Raw genomic sequence first — 26,140 nt, 5'->3', positions numbered from 1 at the left:
ACTGTTACAGAGAAGCAAAATTACATTTCTGCACGCAACAAAAACATTTTAAACTCCGAAAAAAAGACGTTGGGTTGAAGATTACTTTCAAATATAATACTTAATGTCTATTTGACGGCTTCCCGTGCCTGATTATTACCTGAGCGGCCACAAAACTAGCATATGTAGCTGAATTTGTAGATTTCCTCCACTTCCTAAAATGATTTTTGCTCTGATCAGCCTTCCGCATCAGTTCCGAAACGGCTCTTTTTCTCTCATCTCCATCCGGATATTTTTGAGCAAAGACTGTGTGTTTGTTCTGGAAATGTCTTACGACATTTGACTTTTTGTTGTTTGCTAACTTCTCATTACATATAAAGCATAAACCCGTCTCGTCAGCAGTGAAGGCGAACGAATCTGCCCACGTATTATTAAACGTTGTGTTTTCTTCAGACACTCTTCTTTTCTTAGATTTATCCATAGTTGGCCTACCTGCCGGTCGAAAAATTCAAGAAATCGTGCGCAATTTGGCGGTTGTGACCGGATATACGTCCACTGTCGATGATTGTGACGTATATTATGAGCGACAAAAAAATTGAATACGTTTTATTTTGTATTATTTATAATCACCATAATCTTCAAATTTAGAATTACATTTTAAAAACGAACGAACTAAAAATATATACATTAAATTAAATACTTATTATTTATTTTCTAAAGCTGCAGGGAGCCGCAGGAGGGGGGTGAAAGAGCCACATGCGGCTCCGGAGCCGCGGGTTGCCGACGTCTGTGCTAGATGAAACCTGAAAAGCCCGATTTGCACAGTATTATGAATCCGTTTGGAGAAATTGACCAAATCCTGACCCTAACCGTGTTGAGACCCTATCTTCTTTTTAACCAAAGTAGAAACCCTAATTTGGTACCTTTTTTTCAAAGCCTCGTTGGAAATCTTAGTTTGAAACACAAACTATTTTGAGAGAATAACCTCGTCTTAAAACCTTATTTCTCATTTGGAATCCTTTCCTTGGCTTGCAGTCCTTTGACTCAAAACCGCACTTGGAAATCCAAAAGCTGACTCGGAGACCCTGGTAGGAAAATCCAAGCCATGCTTTGTGTGAATTTCAGTCCCTCGCACGCCTGATCCCCGTTTGACGCGAATTTGAAAGCTTTCCCGCCTTTTCGGAGGTGCCCGTGACAAAAAGCGCCCAAATATGAGAGCCGTACCAGCTGCCGCCACCCTTATTTCTTGGTGGCGGATCGTCACAGTTTCCTCGGCCATTAAACGGAAGATTCGTCGTCAAACGTCAACATCTGTCGGCGGCATCTGGAAGCCACACTGACTGACTGAGGAGGGCCGCCAAACCTGAGCGTTTATCTGCCGCAATGCTAATTCTTTCGTGGCTCATTGGCGTCACCACAAACACCCTCAGTGTCACACTCGCACTCGCACACACACATCAATATTAACACCCCCGTGCCTTAGTGTGGATTGCTTCCATCTGTCATCCATTTTGAAAGCAAAGGCAAGCTCAATATTGAGACGCGGCGGACATTGTTTTGCATTGAGACCCCGCAAAAACCTCCTGAAACCCCAAATCCTGTCGTGAGTTTAACCAAGGTGGATGGTGATTTTCACACAGCAACACGGCTTGAAACCGTACTAAGCAATAAAAAAAAAACATTTGATTTGCAGCCTCTACGAACCCGGTTTTGAAACCTTAAGCGATGACATTCAGCCTTGCCTGAAAGTCTGCTTTTGGAACATGTCTTCTAACGTTCACGACCTTCTTGTGTGACCGTAATCTGACCTGACTAGAAACGATAATCTGGATCTTGATCTTTGGCTTGAAACCCTACCAGACAATCTCCACCTAGATTTAAAACCCCAACTCTGGCTCAAAGCCCTGCTTCGCAAAACTGTCCAGATAGTCCTGTCTGCTCACCAAAATTATGCAACCCTATTACGCAGCAACCCATCTTGAAACCGTACCCTGAAACTCCCCAAAATTTTGATTTTCTGCCCCTACAAACCTGGTTCTGAAACCTTAATCTACAACATTCAGCCTTGCCTGAATGCCTGCTTTGGAACGGAAGGTAAATAAAATAAGAAATTAAACACTGTCCCGAGGGGGAAGTGGCGACATTTCAATTTGAACAATATCGGGTGCTCATGTCAACAAACATGCTTGACAGTCTGGCCGGCTCTCATCAGAGACCCTGTGACCCCCCCCCCATCCCCACGTAAAGCCGTCCGTATCTTTGCAGCTGATTTGTGTTCCATATTTAAACATGTTTACCGCAGTGACGTGCGGTGAGGTTCATGGCTGGTGAGGTACTGACGTCATCACAGTCAGATTTACAAACATATGAACTCTACAGAGTAGCTTATTCACAATTTGATTGGCAACAGTTAACGTGTTTTGTTTAAAATGTCATGTCAGCATTCTTTAGATAAACTGTAGCATAGAAAAAAATAATTAAAAAAAATGTTATTATCGTGTTACCTTTACTTGTAAATGGAGTCCATGCACTGCTTCTTCTGAAGAAAGGCATCAATACCTTCTTTGTAGAAGCCTTCCTTATCTTTCTTCAGTTTTAAGTATCTTTATTTCTTTCAATTTAGATATGTAATCCTCCATTCTGAAAATAAGGCCATGCAACACGAAAAAATGACTGGATGGTGTCACTTAACTTGCTAACTGTTTACTGTAGCTTGCTCCCACTAATTCTATTATTCTGCAACCGAGGAGGCGCAAGAATCTCTGTAATCACCAGCGTCCCCTGTCATGAGGCACTAGAACTGCTGCCTCGCCTATGCACACAGTTTTGATAAAAGTAAAATAAACACTGTCGTACAGTGTTCATAATGCACAGTGACTGTACATTATACACACCAGCTAAAGTGTAGAAATTTAGTTCATATACTAAAAGTGTTTGAACACTTTATTCGCGATATGCAGAGGGACAGCAATGCGGTCTCACTGCAGAGCAAGCCAGCACAGTTAGCATAGTCACTGCGGTTAAACAAACACGTACACGATGCATGCTGCAACCAAGCAGCAAACAAACAATGAATCGGCACCGGATGATCGTGCCCGGTGTCCTTTTAAGTGTCATTGATTATAACGACCAGCACCTGCGAGGCTGCCGGCAGGGCTGACGTCGCTACCCACTGGTCGCCAATCTGATCGGGACGACCAGCACCTGTGCAGGTGCAGGCGGGGCCGACAGCGGCCCCCGTTGGTCGCCAACCAGATCATGACAGTACCCCCCCTTCAAGGGGCTGCTTCCAGAAGTCCCAACAGTCTCCCAAAAAGGTCCACTCGCCAGGGAACGGTCGGTGGAGAGGGCAACCGCTGCCTCTCCAGCATACGACGGGCGGCGGCCTGATGGGAACGGGACTCGGCCTGGGGTGGACGAAGACGCGGCACGGATCGTCGTGGGCGTGAGTGCGATCCCTCTCGCACGTTCACGCGACGGCGCATGGCTCTGCGTGGACGTCGAACTGCCAGGCGCAGAATGGCACCCCGTACGGCCGTATGGGACCAGGTCTCGGCCGGACGCCGACGTGGGCGTGAACTGCCCGGCTCCGGGGGAACGAGACCAGTCCAGAGCCGCTCCGGGATCCAGCGGTGAGTGGGGTCTCGGACTGACATTGACGCGGACGTTGCACGGCTCGTCGTGGATGAGACTCAATTCGTCATGCACGACGACAGCGTGGCTGGACGTGGGCGTGCAATGCCAGTCACCCAGGGTCACCCTGGACGGCCACCTGGAAGTAGGTCTCGGCCGGACGTTTACGTGGACGTTGCGGCTCGTCGAGTGACGCGATTCAAACGCGACGAGGCTTGCGCTAACGTGGACGTAGCATTGCCAGGCACAGGGTTGAAATGAGACGGGTCCGATGTACCTGCGGGATCCGATAGTTGGCCGATTCATTCTGTCACGTTTTTGCGAGGTGGTGATGGCGGGTTCGGATCCCAAAAAGCAGGCAGGAGGGAGCAGGAGGTTGTTTGACAAATTGTATTAAAATAAAAGTCAGCAGGAACAAAATGTAAAACATCAAAATGATCTGAATGGAAAAAATACAAAGTAGCAAAAGAAAACCAAGTGTAAAAGTCCGCCAAGGTTAAACAAACACGTACACGATGCATGCTGCAACCAAGCAGCAAACAAACAATGAATCGGCACCGGATGATCGTGCCAGGTGTCCTTTTAAGTGTCATTGATTATAACGACCAGCACCTGCGAGGCTGCCGGCAGAGCTGACGTCGCTACCCGCTGGTCGCCAATCTGATCGGGACGACCAGCACCTGTGCAGGTGCAGGCGGGGCCGACAGCGCCCCCCGTTGGTCGCCAACCAGATCATGACAGTTTAATTTATTTTGTCATTTGATATTTCCATGATGATAGGTGAGGCACAGCCTCAACTGCCTCCCCTGACTGCATGTCACTGGTTTACCGGTGGGGCGGGGTGGTGGTGGTGGAAGGGGGGTATCGTGGGATAAGAAGTGACATCACCCACTCGTGTTATACATCAGACGCTACCAGACGCTGACAAGATCAGCTGACTGGTTTCTGTCAAATGATCCGATGTTTCAATCATCTGTCACCCGCGGGTCATCTCCCAACCGCAAGGTTGCAGGTCCAAATTCATGAATAACTAGTTTTCGAATTTGAAGGCAAATGTGATGACTGTTATTGTGGTGGACATGGGACAATTGGAATTTTGGGTTGGGACTTTAGCAAGCATCATGACGCTTGACATACTTGATTTTCTTTGGCGGGCCAAGTAAAATGATGTGACGGGCAAGATTTTGCCCCGGGCCTTGACTTGGACACCTGTGATCAAAGGGTTTAGCCAGCTAGCTGAATAGCTCGATCGCTAGCTGCTATCTAGTTAGCACTATAGATAAGCCTGGAATTTCACAAATTTGATTTGCTTCGGCGGGATGAATAAAATGATGTGGCAGGCCAGATTTGGCCCCCGGGCCTTGACTTGGACACCTGCACCTAAGGGATCAGCCAGATAGCTAAATAGCTCGATCGCTATCTGCTAGCTAGCTAGCTCTATAGATAAACCTGGAATTTCACACATTTGATTTGCTTCGGCGGGGCGAATAAAATGATGTGGCGGGCCAGATTTGGCCCCTGGGCCTTGATTTGGATGCCTGTGATCTAAGGGATTAGCCAGCTAGCTGAATAGATCTATCGATAACTGCTAGCTCGTTAGCTCTATAGATGAGCCTGGAATTTCACAGGTTTGATTTGCTTTGGCGGGCTGAATAAAATGATGTGGCGGGCCAGATTTGGCCCCTGGGCCTTGACTTGGACACCTGTAATCTAAGGGATCAGCTAGCTAGCTGAATAGCTCGATCACTAGCTGCTAGCTAGTTAGCTCTATAGATGAGCCTGGAATCTCACAAGTTTGATTTGTGATGTTGCTCAAAGTGACACAGCCCATCAATCTTATCAGTCGGCGCCGTTGTCTCCAAGGTCGGCGAGATGCTCCGGTCGGCATTCAATAGAGTTCGGAACCTGGCGCCGCTCCATCCCGACTTCATTTTCAGGCCTTTGACTTCGCAACCAATCCGCCCACTCACCTCTACCAAACGCCCTCAAAGCAACGGCTTTGAGGGCATTCCTCCTTTCGGGCTGCCCGTCCGTCCTTCTTCATATTTATCAGCAATGAAATGTGAATGATGCAAACGCTTCGGGCGGGCCAAGCGCTGCTGCCCGCTTCCCGCTTTGCCCGCCACATGAAATTGACGGCAAAATGCCCCCCCCCCTTACCCCCCTTACTCCCCCGGCCCCTAACTTGTGAAACTTTGATGCTTTGCGTCTCCCATCACATGTACAGTAAAGGCAGTGTAAGACTTTTTTTCTCTGATTGTCATTTGTCTCTTCAAATATAGCCCATTGGCCTTCTCTTTTCTGCCTTTCTTCCTTTCCTTTCCTTCTTTCCTCCCTCCTTCCTTTTTGTACACCCTTTTTTCCTTCCTTCATTGGTTCTTGCTCCCATGATTTGATGTCACGCTTATTGACTTGTTTTTCTTCATTCAAGCTTCTCTTCACGCCTCATTTCTTCCTTCCTCATCCCCCCGTCCTTCTTTTCTTTCTTGCTTTTCCTCTGCCTGACCCCCCTTTCAGACTGAAATTACATCACTCTGCAATTCTTCCTTCATCCTGACTTGTACCTTTCCTTTCCTTTCCTTTCCTACTTTGACTCTCCTTCCTTCCTTCCTTCCTTCCTTCCTTCCTTCCTTCCTTCCTTCCTTCCTTCCTTCCTTCCTTCCTTCCTTCCTTCCTTCCTTCCTTCCTTCCTTCCTTCATTCCTTCCTTCCAGAGTCCTTCCATGCTTCCTTTCATGCTTCCTTTCTCATGGGTGCACATCAACTTAATAAAAAAATCATTATGTATTCATCTATTTATGTATCGATTTATGTATCTATTTATTTATTTATTTATTTATTTATCTATTTATGTAATTATTTATGTATTTATTTGTCTATTTTTTTTTGTCTATTTGTTTCTATATTTGTCTATTCATTCATTCGTTTATTTATTTTTCTCGCAATTAATTAATTTAAATTTATATTAGTGTTGTCTAGTTATTTATTTATTCCTCTATTTATTTATTCATTTATTAATGTTTCTATTAATTTATTTATTTGTCTATTTATTTATCTGTTTATTTATTTACTTATTTATTTGTTTATTGAATTATTTGTTGGCTTATTTATTCATGCTATATATATATATATATATATATATATATATATATATATATATATATATATATATATATATATATATATGTATTTGAATCAGAATCAGAATCAGAATCAGAATCAGAATACCTTTATTCGTCCCACAATGGGGAAATTTGCAGTCCACAGCAGCAATTGAAAAGGGATGGGGTTTGGCTATTTATTTAAGTCGCTCATTTATTTATTTGTTGAGTTCGTTAGTTAGTTCTTTGTTTGTTTAAGGCAAAAATGATAGGCTGCCGAATGAAAAACAAAGTAGTGTAGTTTATTCAATACATTGTAAAAATGAAAATTATAAAGAACAATAGATTGGGGAGACTAAACAAATTATCAAAACGCCAAAACACCTCTCTTCCACCTTATTCCGTTTCACTCTGCCTCTCTGAAATTAAATCCTGGTTTACCCATAACTTCCTCAAACTTAACAGTGAAAAAACTAAAATTCTCCTCGTTGGTACCAAGACCACCTTGAGCAAAGCTAACAGTTTCTCTCTCACTATTGACAATTCGACCGTTTCTCCCTCCCATCAGGTGAAAAGCCTAGGTATCATTCTTGACAGCACACATCTTTCCACTCCCATATAAATAACTTAACCCGGTCTGCGTACTTCCACCTACGCAATATCAATCGTCTTCGCCCGTCCCTCACTCCTCACACCACTGCTATCCTTGTTCATCATCTTGTCACCTTCCGGATTGTATATTGCAATTCACTTCTCTTTGGTGTCCCTCAGAAACTTCTCCACAAAGTTCAACTCGTCCAGAATTCTTCAGCCTGGATCACCAGAACCTTATCCTTTCACCACGTCACCCCTGTCCTCCAAGAGCTCCACTGACTCCCGGTCAAATATGGAATCAACTTTAAAATTGTTCTTTATACGTTTAAAGCTATCCCTAACCTCGCCCCCCCATACCTATCTGACCTTCTTCAAATTTCTATTCCCTCTCGTTCCCTCAGATTCTCTTCCTCCCTCCGCTTCTGTGTGCCCCCCGCCCCTGCCTGTCTCATCATGATGGGTGACAGAGCCTTCTGCTGCTCTGCCCCCAAACTTTGGAACTCACTTCCTACCGACATTCGTAAAATCAATTCTCTTCCCACCTTCAAGTTCCTTCTCAAAACCCACCTATTTAAAATTGCATTTTCTGTGTAGCTCTCTCTCTTGTTTCTATTTATAATTGTATTTTATTCATTGCATTGTATTTGTAATGATATTTTATTTATTATAGTACCTATGCTTGTCTGTGACTGTAAAGTGTCCTTGAGAGCTTTGAAAGGCGCTTAAAATGTAATTTATTATTGTATTATTATTATCGCAGAGATAATACTAGTGGGCGTCAATCTGCGGTACATATGCACCTAAAAGCTAGCACCACACATTTGACGACAGTGAGGTTAAAATCTTAGAAAGAAAATAGATGGTTTGAAAGGGGAGTAAAATAAGCTATTTTCATAAAACAGCAAAACCCTTCACTAAATTGCCATGGTGGGGTGAGGTTTAATTTGGATCGTCTTTACGACACACTTCTGAGATCGTTACCACATAGGCTTAGTTATGCTGATGAGGTGCTACCAGTGGAAAACAATCAGGCCAGTCAGCGACCACATAATCAGTCAGGAATATAGAAGTAATCAATGTAGCCTCAGGAAATAATCCTCTGCTCCCCCCAAATTCGCTGACGAAGCCTCTGGAATGAGAAGCAAAACGTCCGACACCTTCAAAGAAGTACAGATGATGGCTGAAGAAACCTTTTCCTCGATCTATGTTTCTTTGTGTGATTTTAGAAAAGCATAAAGCAGATGTAACTCCCGAGTGTGGTTTCTGCTCTTTGGCTGGACTAAAATATAGTTGACTCTGAAACGTTTGGTTGAGACGATCCCGACTGCTTCCTGCTTTTTGTTTTTTGTATTATTATTTTTTGTGCGTGTGTTTTTGTCTCGTCTTGCTAGTCGACATTTGGGGAGGCGCCTTCTTTGTCATTTTGACCGTAAGCATCTTGATGACTTTGATGATCCTGCTGTTTGAGACGACTTGCCCACCGGCGCTCGCGTGTAAAAAGGTCCCTCATCAAATATTGAATGCAAATGGGACATTTTTTCTCTGACTCCTTGAAAAGCTCGGCGAAAAACGGAAACAAAGTGACGGCTGCCAACCTTTCCACGCAAACTTATACAGCGAGGTGACAGTGAAGGATCATAAATCCGCCAAACTTTCCACAAGTACGTCTATCCTCCAGGAGCATTGCGCAATGCAAAAACATTCCCGTAAATTCTCCAAAACGTGACAACATTGAATGTGAAACGACTCCAAATTCCTCCAAGAAGCGCCGAGACGGTCCCGAAAAACTTGAGCGGGCTCACGCAGGTTGCCAAAGATTCATAGAAGATGTCTGCGCTACTTGCACAGAAGCTGCTAGCTAGCAACAGCTCCTGCAGAGTCACTCCGAAGTCTGTCATAGGTGGCGGCGAATACGCTCATTGCTTATATTATCACCAGTGTCTGAAACTCATGACAAAAAGGTAGCGGACACCAGGGCAGACAACTCTGAAAAATTGCCTGCCCGGCCATAAAGTTGCTTGCCCCATTTTCCACAATTTGAAGCGCAATAAGACGACGAATCACACAAAAAAAAAAAAAGTCTCATTGTTACCCAATACCCACGCATCATCCTCGTGTATCGTTCCATTGTGAGTTGACGTTTTTGTATTGTTATATCACAATCAAAAATAACTAATATGAATTAAAATGAAAAAAACAACATTGATTCCGTTGATACTAATGGGAAATGTTTTCGACCAAATCGGTTTTCGAACTGCTTTCTTGAACAAATTATGGTCAAAAACCCATCTTTAACTGTAGAGTCAGACCTCGGTTTTTGAACGTCTCCATCAAATCGTTTTTTGACCAAAAACTGTTTGTCTTACGCTACTCGGTTGATTGGGGAGCTATCTTAGCATGTAGCTTCTCCGTCTTTTCTAGTCGTAACTTTATGAGTGTGATAATATAGACAATTCACGTATTCGCCGCCACCTGGGTGACGATTATGGACTTAGAAGTGACTCCGCAAGAGCTGTTGCTAGCTAGCTGCTTCCGCGGAAGTAGCGCAGAGATTCGGTGAACCTCTGACAACCCACGTGAGCCCACTGAAGCTTTTTGGGACCGTCTCGGCGAATCTTGGAGGATTTTGAGTCGTTTCACATCAAATTGTGTCACATTTGGAACAGCAAAATAGCCTGACAACCAAAAAATAGTTTGCATCTAGAGAAAGAAAGAAAAAATTGTCCTTGCAAAACGTAAGCGGAATAGAAAGCGTATCAACTTGATTGCCGTCAACCTGTCTGGCGTATTTTTGATGGCTTTCAAAATGTCTCTTATGAGCTCATTCCGACCTCTTCACAAAAGTGCTGACACCCCCCAAATGACACATCGTCACCGTGTCAAGGTGACCCGCCGTCCTGTCTGCATTACTAATTCTCCACGCCTGTGTGTGTGTGTGCGTGTGTGTGTGTGTGTGTGTGTGTGTGTGTGTGTGCGTGCGTGTGTGCGTGCGTGTGTGTGTGTGTGTGTGTGTGTGTGTGTGTGTGTGTGTGTGTGTGTGTGTGTGTTTTGCCTTGCTGGATGAGATGATGAGCATATTTCTTCTTCCAACAGACATGGGGTGATACTGCAGTCGGGATTAGCAGTACTTTACATTGCAGGAGTTTCTGAAAAACTACAGAGTACTGTGGCAACACAAAATTCGTACTTATTTCAAATCGATAAACACTTTAAGCCAAAAATTAGTGAATCCAAAAGATAGGCAGCCAAAGAAAAACAAAGTAATGTAGTTTATTCAATACATTGTAAAAATAAAAATTGTAAAGAACAATACATTGGGGAGACTAAACAAATTGTCAAAAAATACTTTATCAACATCGCACGGATAATGTGTGCCTCAATCGACAGTACATATGCACCTAAAAGCTACCAACCACCCATTTGACGACAATGAGGTTAAAATCTTAGCGAAAGAAAATAGATGGTTTGAAAGGGGAGTAAAAGAAGCTATTTTCATAAAACAGCAAAATCCTTCACTTACCCACCATGGTAGTGTGGGGTTCAATTTGGATCATTCGTACAAGAGACTGCTTAGGCAACATAGGCTTAGTTATGCTGATGAAGTGATACCAGGGCAAATGGGGCAATCAGGCCAGTCGTCAGTCAGGACAATAGAAGTAATCAGTGGAGGAAGTAGTCCTCTGCTCCCCCCAACCTGAGAGCAGGGACCAATCATAGCAAAGTCTGGCACCGCCATGTTTGGACAGTAGGGATATATAAAGGGCCGAAACTACCAGCAAGACTTTAGTTCGCTGAAGAAGCATCTTGCATAAGAAGCGAAACGTCCGACACCTTCAAAGAAGTACAGATGACGGCTGAAGAAACCTTTTCATCAATTGACCACTCCTGTACAACTGAGAGCTTACACAGACGCTTTTCAACCACATCCATTTTTAAACAGGTTTCCTGGAATGGATTCTGGTCGAAAAGCCACCTTGGACTGTGTTTCATTTGTTAATAAAAATACAGAGCGTTTTCAAAGATCTAATGAACATGTCAATTCATCCGTCGAGCTTTTCTATATCTCGGCCTCACGTTAGCTAAAAGCCACTGACTATTTAGGACAAGATCTCCAACCTTGCTCATGTCATTGACTTATTGGTGTGGTTGTTGTTCGGCTAATGCATAACGTAACATGCGTGCTATTTACTGGATCAAAACAAGCGGGCCGGAAGTTTGCCCTGTCATCCGTGACGCAACTCGCATGCGATCGGTGGCGTGTGTGCTTGTCTTGGACATGCAAATGCATTTAGCAGTAAAAAAAAAAAGAATAAGAAGGCGATGCTGCCAAGATGACAAGATGGAGGATTGCATTGAAGAGGAGCGGTCCACTGCAGGAGACGCTTTTGACAAAAGTGAAGCACTTGCCGTACAAGCCGGAGGATCTGCGGCTTTGCCGAATATTTTATTAACCCTACCTACCCCAACCCTTCTCCCGCCCCCCTCACTCAAAGATAATGGCTGGCTCACTCATATATGTTTACTGAATCCCACCGCATTGGCCTCATCTCAACCACTGGCTTCATTAGCATGACGACGGGGAACTGGCGTCATAAAATGTATCCCCGATGTATCTTTCGTCCGACTCCATGCCTCGCTCGCATTTTAGCTCCCCTTTCACTTCCTGTTTAGCCATCATTAGCTGCTCATTTCATGCAGATTGAGAGCGTGGATATGCGCATAAATCTGACGAGAGTCGCCGTTTGGAATTGGGGCTGCCCAAGGGGGGGAGATAAACACGTCTAGTGAAATCAAAACCTATTATGGTGGTGCCATTTTATTTTGTTTATTTATTCTTTACATTTATTTTTACCCCAAAAAAATAGATACAGTGGGACCTTGGCTTACACACTTAATTGGTTCCCAGACAGAGTATGTAAGGTGAAAAGTGTGTATCCCCAACATTAATTTCCCATAGGAAACCATTAAAATGAGAATAGTCGGTTCCCTGGTCTCCATAAAATATAATTTTCTACTAAATAAGACTTAAAACTACAAACAATATACTTTATTCTATGGATAATAAATGTGCTATTATATTGTAATGAAAGAAATACACTGGATTGGATTGGATTGGATTTGCCTTTATTAGTCTCACAGTGGAGAAATTTACATTTCACAGCAGCAAAGTGATGAAAGGAATGAAAGTAGAAAAACAAAATACATGAGCTGCTGGAAAGGCAGCCATTCTCGCGGCGCCGTCTTGAAGTCAAAAGAACAAAAAAAAAACTAAATAACAAATAATATGACAGCATTTGTCATAGTGTCTGACAAATCAAAGACACAGAGAGACATTCATTCTTCAGGACTTGCTGTACCCTCTTTGTGATGACATGAAGCAGTTCTAGATGAAAGAGGACAGGATCAAAGCGTCTTTCCACCAGTGGATCAGGGACATCATGGTGGAATGTGCACGTCGACTACAAGCTAAATGTTGAAAGCAAACACGCAGCTGTAGCATCCATTGACGAAAAGAGATTGTCTCACATCTCCTGTTCCACATACATCTGCTTCAATTCCAAGCCGCAGCAGTTCCACATACGCATCGGCGCTCTGCGCCGATGCTCCTTTCTTCTTATCGCGGGTTCCTCAAGCCATGCATCCATCCAGCCGCAGACTGTCGAACAGCACTGACCTTTCCGCTAAACAAAGCGGGGCTGTGAAGATGCTGCCCATTACAGGCGCAAAAAAGCACAACGGCCCCTTTGGTGTCCAGCGATGGCAGTCGAATGGCTCCGACATTCCTCACATTCAAAATAAAATATATAATATATATATATATATATATATATATATATATATATATATATATATATATATATATATATATATATATATATAGGCGGTCCAGTAGTAGTATGTGGTGGTACACCGGCTTCACAGTGCAGAGGTCGCCGGTTCGCGTCTCGGTCCGGCCTCCCTGTGTGGAGTTTTTCATGTTCTCATGTTCTCCCCGGCCCCACATTCCAAAAACATGCATGGCAGGCAGATTGAAGACTCCAAAATTGTCCTTAGGTGTGAGTGTGAGAGTGACTGTTGTTTGTCCGTGTGTGCCCTGCGATTGGCTGGCAACCAATTCAGGGTGTCCCCTGCCTCGTGCCCGAAGACAGCTGGGATTGGCTCCAGCACCCCTCCGCGACCCTAATGAGGAATAAGCGGGATATATATATATATATATATATATATATATATATATATATATATATATATATATATATGTTCTCGGGAGTTAGAAAAAAAGTCGATATAACCGTACTGTCGATATATCCGTCCTGCGCCGAACTGCATTAACAAAAGCCGCCAAAAGAGGGCATCCAAGCGCCATATAAGAAACGGAGCTGGCCATATGAGCTCGCCATTTTGTGCCGGTGGGAGTGGGGGAAATAGGCCAGTCGTTAGTCATGAATGTAGGAACAATCAGTAGGGCCACAGGGAGGGGTCCTCTGCTCCCCCCAACCTAAGAGTAGTGACCTATCATAGCTGTGTCCGGCGCCGCCATGCCTGGACATTAGGGATATATAAATAGGGCCGATACGACCAGTCAGACTTTAGTTCGCTGACGAAGCCTCTTGGATAGGAGGTGAAACGTCTGAAACCTTTAAAATTGTACATATGACGGCTGAAGAAACCTTCTCATCGATGTGTGTGTATATATATATACAGTAAAGTCTCGTTATATCGATATCGGTTATATCGATAGTACCGCTTATTACGATACTATTTTCATTTCCCTTGCACATTTCTAGTCTTTTTATGTATAATTAGTACCGTTTAGTACGATACCCGGTTATTATGATAATCCGGTTATTACGGTGCTCCTTTTCATCCCCCGCCGGCCATTTTTGTTGTTTATATCGATATATCCGTCGCGCCATTGCTCAACTTGGTCACGTGTCTTGTTACGTGAGCCGCCATCGGTCGCGCCATTGGTCGACTTGGTCACATGAGCCGCCATCGGTTGCGCTATTGGTCGACTTGGCCGTGTAACTTTGTCACGTGACACGCCATCGGTCGCGCCATTGGTCAACTTGGTCACGTGTCTTGGTTACGTGTCATGCCATCAGTCGCGCCATTGGTCGACTTGGTCAGGTGACTTGGTTACGTGCCCAGCACCTATGTAGCAAAGCCATTTTCATTTTCAGACGCTAGCTCGTGTGTAGCAGACGAGATTGAAGTGTTTGTGTTAAAAGGTAAAAATGGGAAGCAGAAGAAGATTGATGACTTTTTTAAATTGTATACATAATACAGTAAGATGTAAGCGTTGCAGTTTCCCTGTTGTGTTATGTACATGCCCACTGTACTGTATATGAATGCAATCGTTTTTTGCAACAATGTTTCTTGTTTTGTCTGCTGAAGCGCAATGATTTTGAAAATTATTAACATTCCATACTGTGTATTAAAGGACAGCCGATGTCACTTTTTATTCAAATGCAAATAAAAATGACTTCACGCCAAGACGTCTTGCATTGCTTGTGAATCCAAACAATGGCTTCAGATTCGGATAATATGCTTTCTTGTTACACATCCAGTTATGAATATGTTTCAAATACACTGTAGTTCTGAAGATTAAAGCATACATGTTTACAATCATTAAAGAATTATATGTGCCATTTTGAGGCAACATTGGGGGAACATCTCTGACCCAAAAAAAGGGAGCTAATGGCCAGCTCCGTTTCTTATATGGCGCTTGGCTGCCCTCTTTTGGCGGCTTTTGTTTAATGCAGTTCGGCGCAGGATCGGATATATCGATAGTCCCGGTTATATCGATATTTTTTCGGACTCCCTTGAATATCGATATAACGAGACTTTACTGTATATATATATATATATATATATATATATATATATATATATATATATATATATATATATATATATATATACACAGTAAAGTCTCGTTATATCGATATCGGATATATCGATAATCCCGGTTATATCGATACTATTTCTATGCACGCACGGAGGAAAATAACATGTAAACAGGGTCGGATATATCGATAGTCCCGGTTATATCGATATTTTTTCGGACTCCCTTGAATATCGATATAACGAGACTTTACTGTATATATATATATATATATATATATATATATATATATATATATATATATATATATATATATATATATATATATATATATATATATATATATATATATATATATATTTATTTGTTTCTGTATTTTGTGAGGGTGGGGGCTAGCGCGCACCCGATTTGGAGTGCATGACCAAACGAAAGCATCCAAGTGGCGGCAAATCAAATAATGGCATTTTGTGAGCGATCCGTGGCAGCCAGCGCGTTATTCGGTCGGCGTTAAGGCGAAGGCCGCTGAACCAAATAACGCGGTCGTGCGCCTCAGCGGGGAAAACAGAGCCCGAGGTTTGGCTTCGGCTGAGCAATCATGTCGTGTGACTTCTTGCCGCTCCAGCTGTTCCCGATCCCGCTAATGCCGTCTTGCAGCGTTTTTGACCAAGCGTCATCCTTCTCGCCGAATTTGGTTGGCCACTAATTCGCCGCCGGGAGGCAAATGACTACTCGCATGTTCTCCTCGGACCCGCGTGGGTTTTCTCCGGGTCCTCTGGTTTCCTCCCACACTCCAAAAACATGCATAGCGGGCAGATTGGCCACTCCAAATTGTCCCTAGGTGTGAGTGTGAGAGTGACTGTTGTACGTCTTTGTGTGCCCTGCGATTGGCTGGCAACCAATTCAGGGTGTCCCCTGCCTCGCGCCCGAAGACAGCTGAGATAGGCTCCAGCACCCCCCGCGACCCTAATGAGGAATAAGCGGAACGGAAAATGGATGGATGCATGGATATTGTGCTCGAGTATTTTGTTGTGTAATAATATGTTTTGAATGTTGAAAGTGATTCCATTTTTCAATAAATGTTGATTTCTTTAACTTTGCACCTTCGATTGAAACTTATTAAAAACAGATGCCATCTTTATAAATCACAGTGCGTATGTTATTTTAATCTATTTACATTTCCTCCTCCCAGCATTTGCGAAATAGTATGTATATGCCATATCTTGCATATACTTTGAGACAAATTTCTGAACTGATAAGGGCTATTTTTCACATTTGAAAGACAGTTAATAAATTGGGTTGTAGTGTTCTTACTGTGCTACGAGGTTTGCCCACACTACATTTGATGCTTTAGGTTTAGTATAACTGGCCCAAACACGCCCTCCAAATGCTCCTGGCCCGGCCCCTTTGCTTTTTGAGTTGATGACATGCAGGGCCTGCTCACAGTCCTGGGTAATGCAAACTATGATTGGCTAGTCACCAGTCAATCATAGTATCACTTGCAGCAAGAGCGTACTGGCTAGAGCTAGCACACTGTATCGGTAGCAAGCTGCATAGGCAAATATATTGTTCTGTTGATTTAATCGCGGCTTTGTCTACTCACAATGGCTGAAGGAAGAGAAGAAGAAATGGATTTGATTACAGAATTACTATTAGAGCCATTTTTGAGACAGACTTTTCAAGATAAAAATGGACATCATGAAGAAAGGTCGGTCGATGAAATCCACCCCCGCCACCGAAAAACACACGTCTGGAAGCAGCACAACAGGGGAAAGAAAAGCAATGAAAGAAAGACGAAAGACAATTTGGAATGATTTCATCAGAATTCATGGACAACATAGAATCAGTCTGTGATTCGGATAGTTTGAGGTCAGCAGAGAAGGCCTTGCAGACCCTGACGCTCCAGCACTGGTTTCAAGCTCAGGCTGAAGCTTTCAAAATAGGATCTCAAGCCAAAGGAAAGGTTGTAAATTGGATGGCTGTTTTTTTTCATTCCAGTCAGTGTTATTGAGTCAGAGCAGCCGTGTCATTATCTTGGCAAAGGTGTCATTAACCACAAAGTTGCCCACCAAGAGGCGGCGTCGGCGGCGCACTGTTTATCTTCCGATCTCGCGACCGCAGTGACTCACAGTCACTTGCGCTTCAGGGGGTCATCTTCTCATCTTTTTCACACCAATGGACCCAAAGTCACGTTTGCAACGGTTCAGCGACACCACTGTGCAGCGGATTTCCTACCAGGCCTTGACCGCAAGTGTCTTCATTGCACCATATTGTCCCATTACTTTTGTTCTCTTCAAAAGTGTGACACACGTATGCGTACATGTTAAGTTTCAGAAATCATAAATTGGGAGAGTTTCGTACTCGCGACTCTGTGATGTGGGTTAAAATAATGTGAGTTTTACAAAAGTGTCAATTACAAGTAAATAAAACAAAAAGGCTTTCATTGTTTATTTATACATTCAATTAGTATTGTAACGTCCGGTGCTTGTGATTTGCATGTTTGGGGGCTGGCCGAGTCGGAGGAAAGGGAGGGCCCGACAACTAGTAGTCTGCGAGAGAGCCTGAGTAAAAAAAGACTGAGCGTGAGTTGTGCCACCAACAACTCCTGGATGAACGTGCTAACTGCTACGTTTGCTTAATAAAAGCCTGACCAGCTGTGCCAGTGACTGTGTGAATCCTTTATCATGCCGAAGGTCATTACATTTCAAACATGTTTTCTTTTGTCCCACCTTACAAGTGAACTGTCTGTATTGTGTCAATATTTGCTTTATAAAGTGAGTATTATTAGTATTGTTGACAAAATCGGGAATCTCCCGACCAAACCGTGACACTTCACATGTAAGATGGACGGATGAGGAAGAAGTTTGCATTCACGCAATAGCAGACAGCAAAATAAATGGCAGTCACATGACCGTTTTGCGAGAAGTGTAGAAAAAATAACAAAAAGAAAACTTTTATTTTTCCTATAATGGAAACATTTAGGCTCTAAAGGCAAAATCGCGATCACGCGTGATTAAAATTGCCACGATATCGCCGTCGTCAGGTCACGTAAGACATGAAAAACGGGAAAGTTGTTTTTATTTTGTGCAGTTGCAGTACCCTCTGGTGGCGAGTTTATTTGACAGTTGAATTTGAATCAGGAATGTTTTTGGCTACCTATCTGCCAAGACCCACGTAAATGGGAAGGTGACGCCCCACACATGTTTGACTTCCCCAACAAATTGATTTGATTCGAGATGTATTTCTGCTTGTTGGCAAATAAATCTTTCCAGTTTACGAACGCAGCATTGTGAACTACATGCACTATGAAACTTTATTGATATATTTATAATTAAAAAAAGTTTTATATACGTCTTATCAATTGTACATGCCAGTAGCGGGCCGTGCATGTCACTCATAGGCCTTCAGTAGTGCTCCGTCTGAATCACACCACAGCTGTGAGTGTGCTCTGATTTACCACATGTCATTTAGAGGGTTCAGTTGGCCAGGAAATAACTTGTGACGAGAAGGAACTTAAAGGACAACCGACGTCTCCGGACAAGTTGTGTCCATAGTTTGTAAAATGGCTTCCAATGACTTCTACTGAGCGTATTTTACAAAGATTCCACCGCATATAGCTATATTTTACGTTTTAAGACTCGCGCTGAATATTCAGGAAGTCTTGTTTTTGAATTGGTGACGAGTCCATACGTGACGTCACTAAAGGACCGCCCTTGACCGTAAAAAAGACGTATTGTAGCGGTCCTTCCATCACGTCAATGTATTTTGCTGTACTTGTTTGGCCTGGGGACCTTGTGTTGCACCCAAAAGCCGCCAGAAGGCCAGAAGAGGGCGTCCAAGCGCCATATAAGGAATTTATCAGCCTGTGGAAACGGAGGTGGCCACAGGAGGTCGCCATTTTGTGCCTCTTTTTTGGGTGAGAGATTTTCCCCCAATGTTGCCTCAAAATGGCACGAATAAATTCTTTAATTGATTGCAAACATGTATGCTTTCCTCTTCAGAACTATTTGAATCATATTCATAACTGGAAGTGTAACAAGAAAGCATATTCTCCGAAGATGAAACCATTGTTTTGATTCACTAGCAATGCAAGACGTCTTGGCATGACGTCATGAACTGGGGGCGGGACTTTCTGAAAATGCCCAATTCGCAGCTCAATTTTTTTGCAGATTTTGGACACTTTAAGTCATTTTTATTGCTGTTTCGCATCTGACTAAAAATATCATACTGCGTGTTTTTGGTATTTTCAATGCTATAAAACGTTTTTCTGGTGTCAGTTAAAAAACAAAAAAGTGACGTTGGTTGTCCTTTAAGAAATACGCTCATTAAACGGTTTGAATTTTTACTATGAACGTGTTGATTCATGATAACTTCAAGTTACAATACGATTTGCTATTTTTGCTGGCTTCTGTGCTGTCCAATCTTTCTGAATGATGTTTATCTATTCTTGAAAAGTCCATCTTGAAAATGGCTTGAACAGTAAAATCTGCAAGCCAATCCATTCTTTCTCCTCCTTCAGCCATTGTAATAATAATAATAATAATAATAATAATAATAATAATAATAATAATAATAATAATAATAATATATTTCATTTCTAAGCGCCTTTCAAAATTCACTTCCAGGTTGACTTTACAGTCAACCTGGAAGTATCATAAAGTTAAAAAAAAGAATAATAACAAATAATATGACAACCATCATAAAGGTAAATAAAATGACTTTATTATACAGTACAGTTTATTTTGTTAATTACAATGCAATAGCACATTTATTATATGTACAATAGGGTATATCTTGTGTAGTTTTAAGGCTCATTTAGTAGACAACATGTTTTATGGGGACCTGGCAACGGATTATTCTCATTTTAATGGTTTCTTAATGGAAATGAATGTTTGGAAGACGAACTTTTTGCCTTACACATTTTCTGGAAACATGTAAGTTCGTAAACTGATGTATCACTGTATTACCAATATTGTGTTATAACTTTTATTTTAAATTTGCTGATATTTGATCTCATGCATGAAAGAGAACAACGATATGTTACTTGATTTCGTCTATCAAGAGCAAGTCAGTTGACTTCAAACGTGACTGCCGTGCTTGCCCTAAATGTCATTATTACACTCCCTTCCCTTGTGGCTTGACAAAGACGCTATTAAATCCACATAAAAATATATTTGCTTATGCAGCTCACTGCCGAAACAGGGCGCTATCTCTTACCAGTATGCGCTTATCACTAGCAGCTAGTGATGCTGTGATCCACAATATGATGACGATGAACCAATCGTGAGATTTTGATATTGTTCCACCTCAACTATGAATACACAAAAGACAGCAAAAATTCAGCCTCTTGAGTTGTTTGTTTTTTGATCCATCGAAATGACGCATATGCACTGACGTTGTGGTCTTTGTGCGCTCAGGTCACAATGTCGGCGGTGTGGTGGGTGCTGCTCCTCCTCTGGCAGTGGGTATCTGTGGCCGCGCCACAGAAGCCCCCCGGGCTCAGCGTGGGGGTGGTGATGGGCCAAACCCGACTGATCCCGGACCAGGAGCTGCGTCCCCCTCGGAGCCCCGACGATGCCCTGGACGTATCGGTGGTGCCCTTAAGGATCAACCAGACCGACCCCAAATCTGTGATCACACAGGTGAGATGAGTTAGGGGGGGTACTTGGGGGAGCACCTGGATTATAATAATTATTTTTTTTTGTTCAGAAGTCAAATATTTTTTTTGTAGTCAATAGAGGAATATTTTTTTGCTGTCAAGAACAGTATTTTTTGATGTCCACGTCCAGAAGTAAAAGAATAGTTTTGCTCATAAGTAAAAAATGTTTTTTTTTTTTAGAATATTTTTTTGGAGTCAAGAAGTATAGAAATATTTTTTTTGTCAAGAAGTAAAAGAGTCATTTTTTTTAGTCCAGAAGTAAAACCAGATTTTTTTTGTCAAGAAGTAAAACCAGAATATTTTTTTTGTAGTCAAGAAGTAAAACCGGAATATTTTTTTTTGTAGTCAAGAAGTAAGACCGGAATATATATATATTTTTTTGTCAAGAAGGTAAACCGGAATATTTATTTATTTTTTCATCGAGAAGTAAAATCGGATTTTTTTTTGGCGAGAGCTAAACATTATTTTGTCATGAAGTAAGGAATGTGTATTCAGTCAGCGCGGGTCAGTACAGCCGACGTGCGGTCCGACCCAGGGGCCGTCTGCAACGCCGACTCGCCCAACCTGCCATCTCGCAGCGCAGCAGAACGAACTGTCTCAAAGAGGCGTCGGGGACGCCCGGCGCGGCGTTTGCGAGCGCCGACACTCACCGACGCCTCAGCGAAAATTGTTGAACGCGTTGGTTAAGAAACAGTTATTTTGTATCCTCATTTTGTGCAATGCTGCTCCGGCAAATAAACATTCTACTTGTTCGATATTGTCACGTTCTGATTGACAGCTGGGGGCGGAGCCCTGCCTCCGCGCTTCCCCCACCTCCTTCATCAGCACAGCGGTATTACCCTGGACTTTCTATATCTTAAGTAAGGAATATATTTTCAGTAAAACATTAAAAGATGAATATATATTCATTATTTTCGTCAAGAAATAAGGAAGATATATTTTTAGTCAAGGAGTAAAAGAGGAATATTTGTTTATTATTCTTTATGTCAAGAAGTAAAAGAGGAATATTCATTTTATTCGTTTTAGTCAAGAAGCAAAAGAGAAATATTTATTTTATTTTTCTCGTCAAGAAGTCAGAGAATATTTTTTTATTCCAGGAGTGAAAGAGGATTTTTTTTAGTCGAGAAGTAAAAGAGGAATATGGTGGTGCTTTGAGACTCAAATTACCTCATGCAAGGCTTTTTTTTGTCAGACTTGAGTTGGACTTCTTTGCCTGAACTTGTCGGTGACTTATAAAATATTGTATAAATGTCGTCCGGGCGTGACAAATAAGCACCATTTCATATTAACGTCCTTTTTTTTGTTAGGTCTGCGAGCTGCTGTCACGTTCTCGACTCCACGGCATCGTCTTCGCCGACGGCACCGACCAGGAGGCCATCGCTCAGATTCTGGACTTCCTATCCGTCCAGACGCAACTTCCTGTGCTCGGCGTGCACGGAGGCTCGTCCATGATCATGGCTGACAAGGTGAGTGCACCACATGGCTTGGTTGATGATAAATTGATTGACAATTGATTTTGGTGCTCAGAAAAGGTTCTGTCTGACTTTTTTGGGTGGGAATTTGGCGATCAAACCTGAGTTCTGGACCACAATCCGTTCCGGAAAACGGTTCGAAAACTGATTTGTTCGAAAACTGAAACAGCACTTCCCATTATAATCAATGTAAAACAAAAACTTGTTCAAAGCCTTGAAAACAACTTTTTGAAGCACTTTTTAACTATTTTACAGGATTTTCGGTCATCTCAGCCAAACACGCCTGCTTCTTGGTAAAAAAAAAATCTTCAACAACACAAAGTCACATGTCACAAAGAGCAAGTGCTTAAGAATGAATGACTGTCTGTGTCTTTGTGTTGTGATATAATTTGTTATTTATTTTTTGTTCTTTTGACTTCTATTCATTTCTCAACGAGCACTAACCTTCCGACCTTTTGGTCAATTGGTGGTTTTATTTTCAAAAACAATTCCTCTGTGAAAGGGCGAGAGTGTCTCTCTTTACCGCAGCTCCTGGATTTTGTTTTTTTTTACTTCTTTCCTTTCCTCTTCCTTTCATCACGTAAGGTAAAAAAAGGTACAAATTAAAGGTATCCAATCCAACACGAATGCGTCGGTCGCAGTGAGACGCGAAACAAGGAAGTGATGTATGAGGAAGCGGAGGGGAGTCCAGTGGTGCGTTCAGGTGCGCTCAATTTGGTCCAGATTCATTTCTGGTTGCAAACCGAGGCATCAAAAATCTGATATTTTTGGTTGAAAACCTAATTGGTCGAGCACCAAGACGTTCGAAAACCCCAGTTTGACCGTACAGTCAAACCTGGGTTTCCAACCATGATTTGTTCCGGAAACTTGTTAGAAAACTGATTTGTTCGGAAACCGAAACATCACTTCCCATTATAATCAATATAAAACAATTTAATATGTTCCAAGCCTAGAAATCACATTCTTAAAACCACTCTTTAACTATTTTACTGCATTTGCGAAGATCTCAGCCAAACATGTATGCTTCTTAGTAAAAAAAAAAAGAACTTTATTCAACAACACTAATGCGTCAGTCACAATGAGACGAGACACAGGGAAGTGATGTTTATGGAAGCGGGGGGAGTCCAGTGGTTAGCTTGGTCCCGATCCATTTCCGGTTGCAAACCAAGGCATCAAAAACCCAAACTTTTTGGTTGAAAATCGGATTGGTCGAGAACCGAGACGTTCGAATGAACGCTGGCACGTGTGGCTGCCGCTGCTCACCTGCAGAAAAAATATCCTGTGACTGTGAAGTGTCCTTGATAGTTTTGAAAGGCGCTTAGAAATAAAATGTATTATTATTATTGTTAAAATATTTTTATATTGATATTTTCATTTCAAAATATTTTTTTGTAAATTATTTTCACATTGATATACTTCATTAACTTTAAATCCATCTACAATTTGTATTTTTTTAAACGACAACGACAAACGACATGCAGACGGCGGGGGAGAGAAAAAACTTGGGTTGTCAAGTAATGGATGTGCTGCCGGGTGAGTACGAGTGGGCGGGCGCAAGTGTGAAACACTTTTTGGTGTTAGGACGGACGGACGACTTCTAGTACTTGTCAATTTCTATTATGATACATGCGCAATCCAAATCGCAATATTTGCGGCGGCGAATGAGAAAAAAAAATGTTGGGGCTTGGTGAGCGCACCTGAACGGACTCCTGGACTACCCTCCGCATCTTCATACATCACTTCCTTGTGTTGCGTCTCAATGTGACCGACGCGTTCGTGTTGTTTAATAAAGTTTTTTTTTTTTTTTTTTTACTCAGAAGCTGCCGTGTTTGACTGAGATCTTTAAAAATGCAGTAAAATATTTAAAGAGTGGTTTTAAGAATGTGTTTTCTAGACTACATTGATTATAATGGGAAGTGATATTTCGGTTTTCAAACAAATTAGTTTTTGAACCGGTTTCTGGAACCCCACAAAATTTTCAGTCGGACACCATCAAACGGCAAAATCAGAACATTTCATATACATGTGAATTTCTAATTTTGATTTGGGAAAAACAATCTTTGGGAAGATTTGATTATTTTATAGATTTTATTCTGAAAGAAATTTCAACTGGTCTGACTATTTTTTGATGCGGTGCAGTATATACCTTGCCGCTTTTCTGCATGTTTGTCATTTCGCGTAAGGCTAATTTGCGTGAAAAGGGGTCTGCCGTTGTCACGGAAAGAACACGGAAAAAGGCCACAGGAGACCACAAGATTAGTCGGGAATGTTGTACTTCCATTACATGAGGGTGGTGGTGCTGGGGGGGTCGCTTTGGGAAATGAGAAAAAAAATATTGCTCTTCTGCCGGGGGCGGGGCTTGCGGGTCACACGGCGTGTAGCACCAGCGCGCGGCGACGTGGAAATGGAAGATTGTGAATTAAACATGATCGGATGTGTCGTGGGACCCCCCCCCCAACCCCCCACGCCCCCTCTTTGACCCACCAACCCCCTCGCCATCCGGTGCGTTTTTCAGTGTTTTTAAGCGAGGGGGGGCATCGTGTACGTCCGCCCCCGCCAGGCATTTAATATTAAACGCCTGCTCCGAAGAAAAAGTGTATGCGTCGGTGGCAGATCTGTGCGCTCGCTCTCGAGGTATAACCAGTCTTGCGCAAACGCTTTTTGTTTTCACCAGGCTGTGGCTCAACACCTTTGGGGGCTTCCACTGGCACTGCGCCTCTTCAAAAAAAAGAAAAAAATAAAACAACATGTGCATGTCTAATACAAGCTAAATATCATTTTTACTCAAATTGCAGGACGCACAGAATATTGGGTTTTAGACATAAACATTCAATACAGCATACGAAACCTTAGACTCTCTTCTTTCATCAGAAAAAAGTACATTCCTAAATAATATGGATCTGAGTTATCTCAGCTTGAAATGGGGGCGGCTGCACAAAATACAATAGAATTCATACATATTGAATTATATAATGCTCTAACAATAGCTGAAGCTGGAACAAAGCGACATATAGGTCATTTTTGGTATTCTTTATTTTTGATTATTCCCCTGGTCCTCTTTTTGGGACCAGTGTTGTAGTTTAATAAATCATACTGCACGGACCTCTGTCTCTGTCGCGTCGTTGGCTGTAGCGGTGGCAGCCGTAGAATTAAAAAAAAAAGTCTGGCAGTTGTGGTCGTAAGTACGGGTGGCCGTAACTCGCGCCGGTTGTAAATCGGATGTTACTTGTGTATATATAAAAAAAATCCTCGTCTCACCCCCATGGGTGGTGTCTGTCCCCCATTTTAGCTTGGGTCCTCCACCAGAGGCCATGAAGCTTGAAGGTTCTGCGCAGTATCCGCGCTGTTCCCAACACTGCACTTTTCTGGACCGAGATATTCAATGTTGTTCCCGCCATCTGTTGCAACCACTCGTAGAGTTTGGGGGTCACTGCCCCGAGTACTCCGATCTCCATAGGCACGACTGTCACTTTTACCTTACAGGCTCTCTCCAGCTCCTCTCTGAGCTCTTAGTATTTCATGATTTTTCTCATGTTCCTTCTTTCTGATGTTTCCATCAGTCGGAACCGCCACATCCATGACAATGGCTTTCCTTTGCCCTTTATCTATTACCACGATCCCACAGGATCTTTGCTCGGTCATTCTCTACTACCTTGGGAGGTGTTTCCCATTTTGTCCTTGGGGTTTCCAGTCCATACTCCGCACAGATGTTTCAGTAGACTATGCCAGCCACCTGGTTATGGCGCTCCATGTCATAAAATATATATCGATACATCGCTATCATTATACCAAATACGCCAAACTTGGAAAAAAAGCAACTTTGATGGAATCCCTTCGTCGCCTCACCACAGGGCCTTGAA

The 26,140-nt window shown here is 42.6% G+C and overlaps 1 protein-coding gene across 1 annotated transcript in view; it reads left to right on the top strand.

The window, feature by feature from the left end:
* The window catches only part of grin2ab (glutamate receptor, ionotropic, N-methyl D-aspartate 2A, b), a 168,210-nt gene that overhangs the window by 5,227 nt on the left and 136,843 nt on the right, over window positions 1-26,140 (top strand). The window contains 2 exon segments of the mRNA XM_089005460.1: window positions 20,567-20,791; window positions 22,116-22,274. Of these exon segments, the coding sequence (XP_088861586.1) occupies window positions 20,567-20,791; window positions 22,116-22,274 (384 nt within the window).

The sequence above is a fragment of the Hippocampus bargibanti genome, linkage group LG10, assembly GCF_051943395.1.
Source record: "Hippocampus bargibanti isolate YZ-2025 linkage group LG10, ASM5194339v1, whole genome shotgun sequence".
NCBI classification, from domain to species: Eukaryota; Metazoa; Chordata; class Actinopteri; order Syngnathiformes; family Syngnathidae; genus Hippocampus; species Hippocampus bargibanti.
Note: the sequence above shows the minus strand (reverse complement) of the source record. Positions and strands in the feature narration are given on the sequence as shown.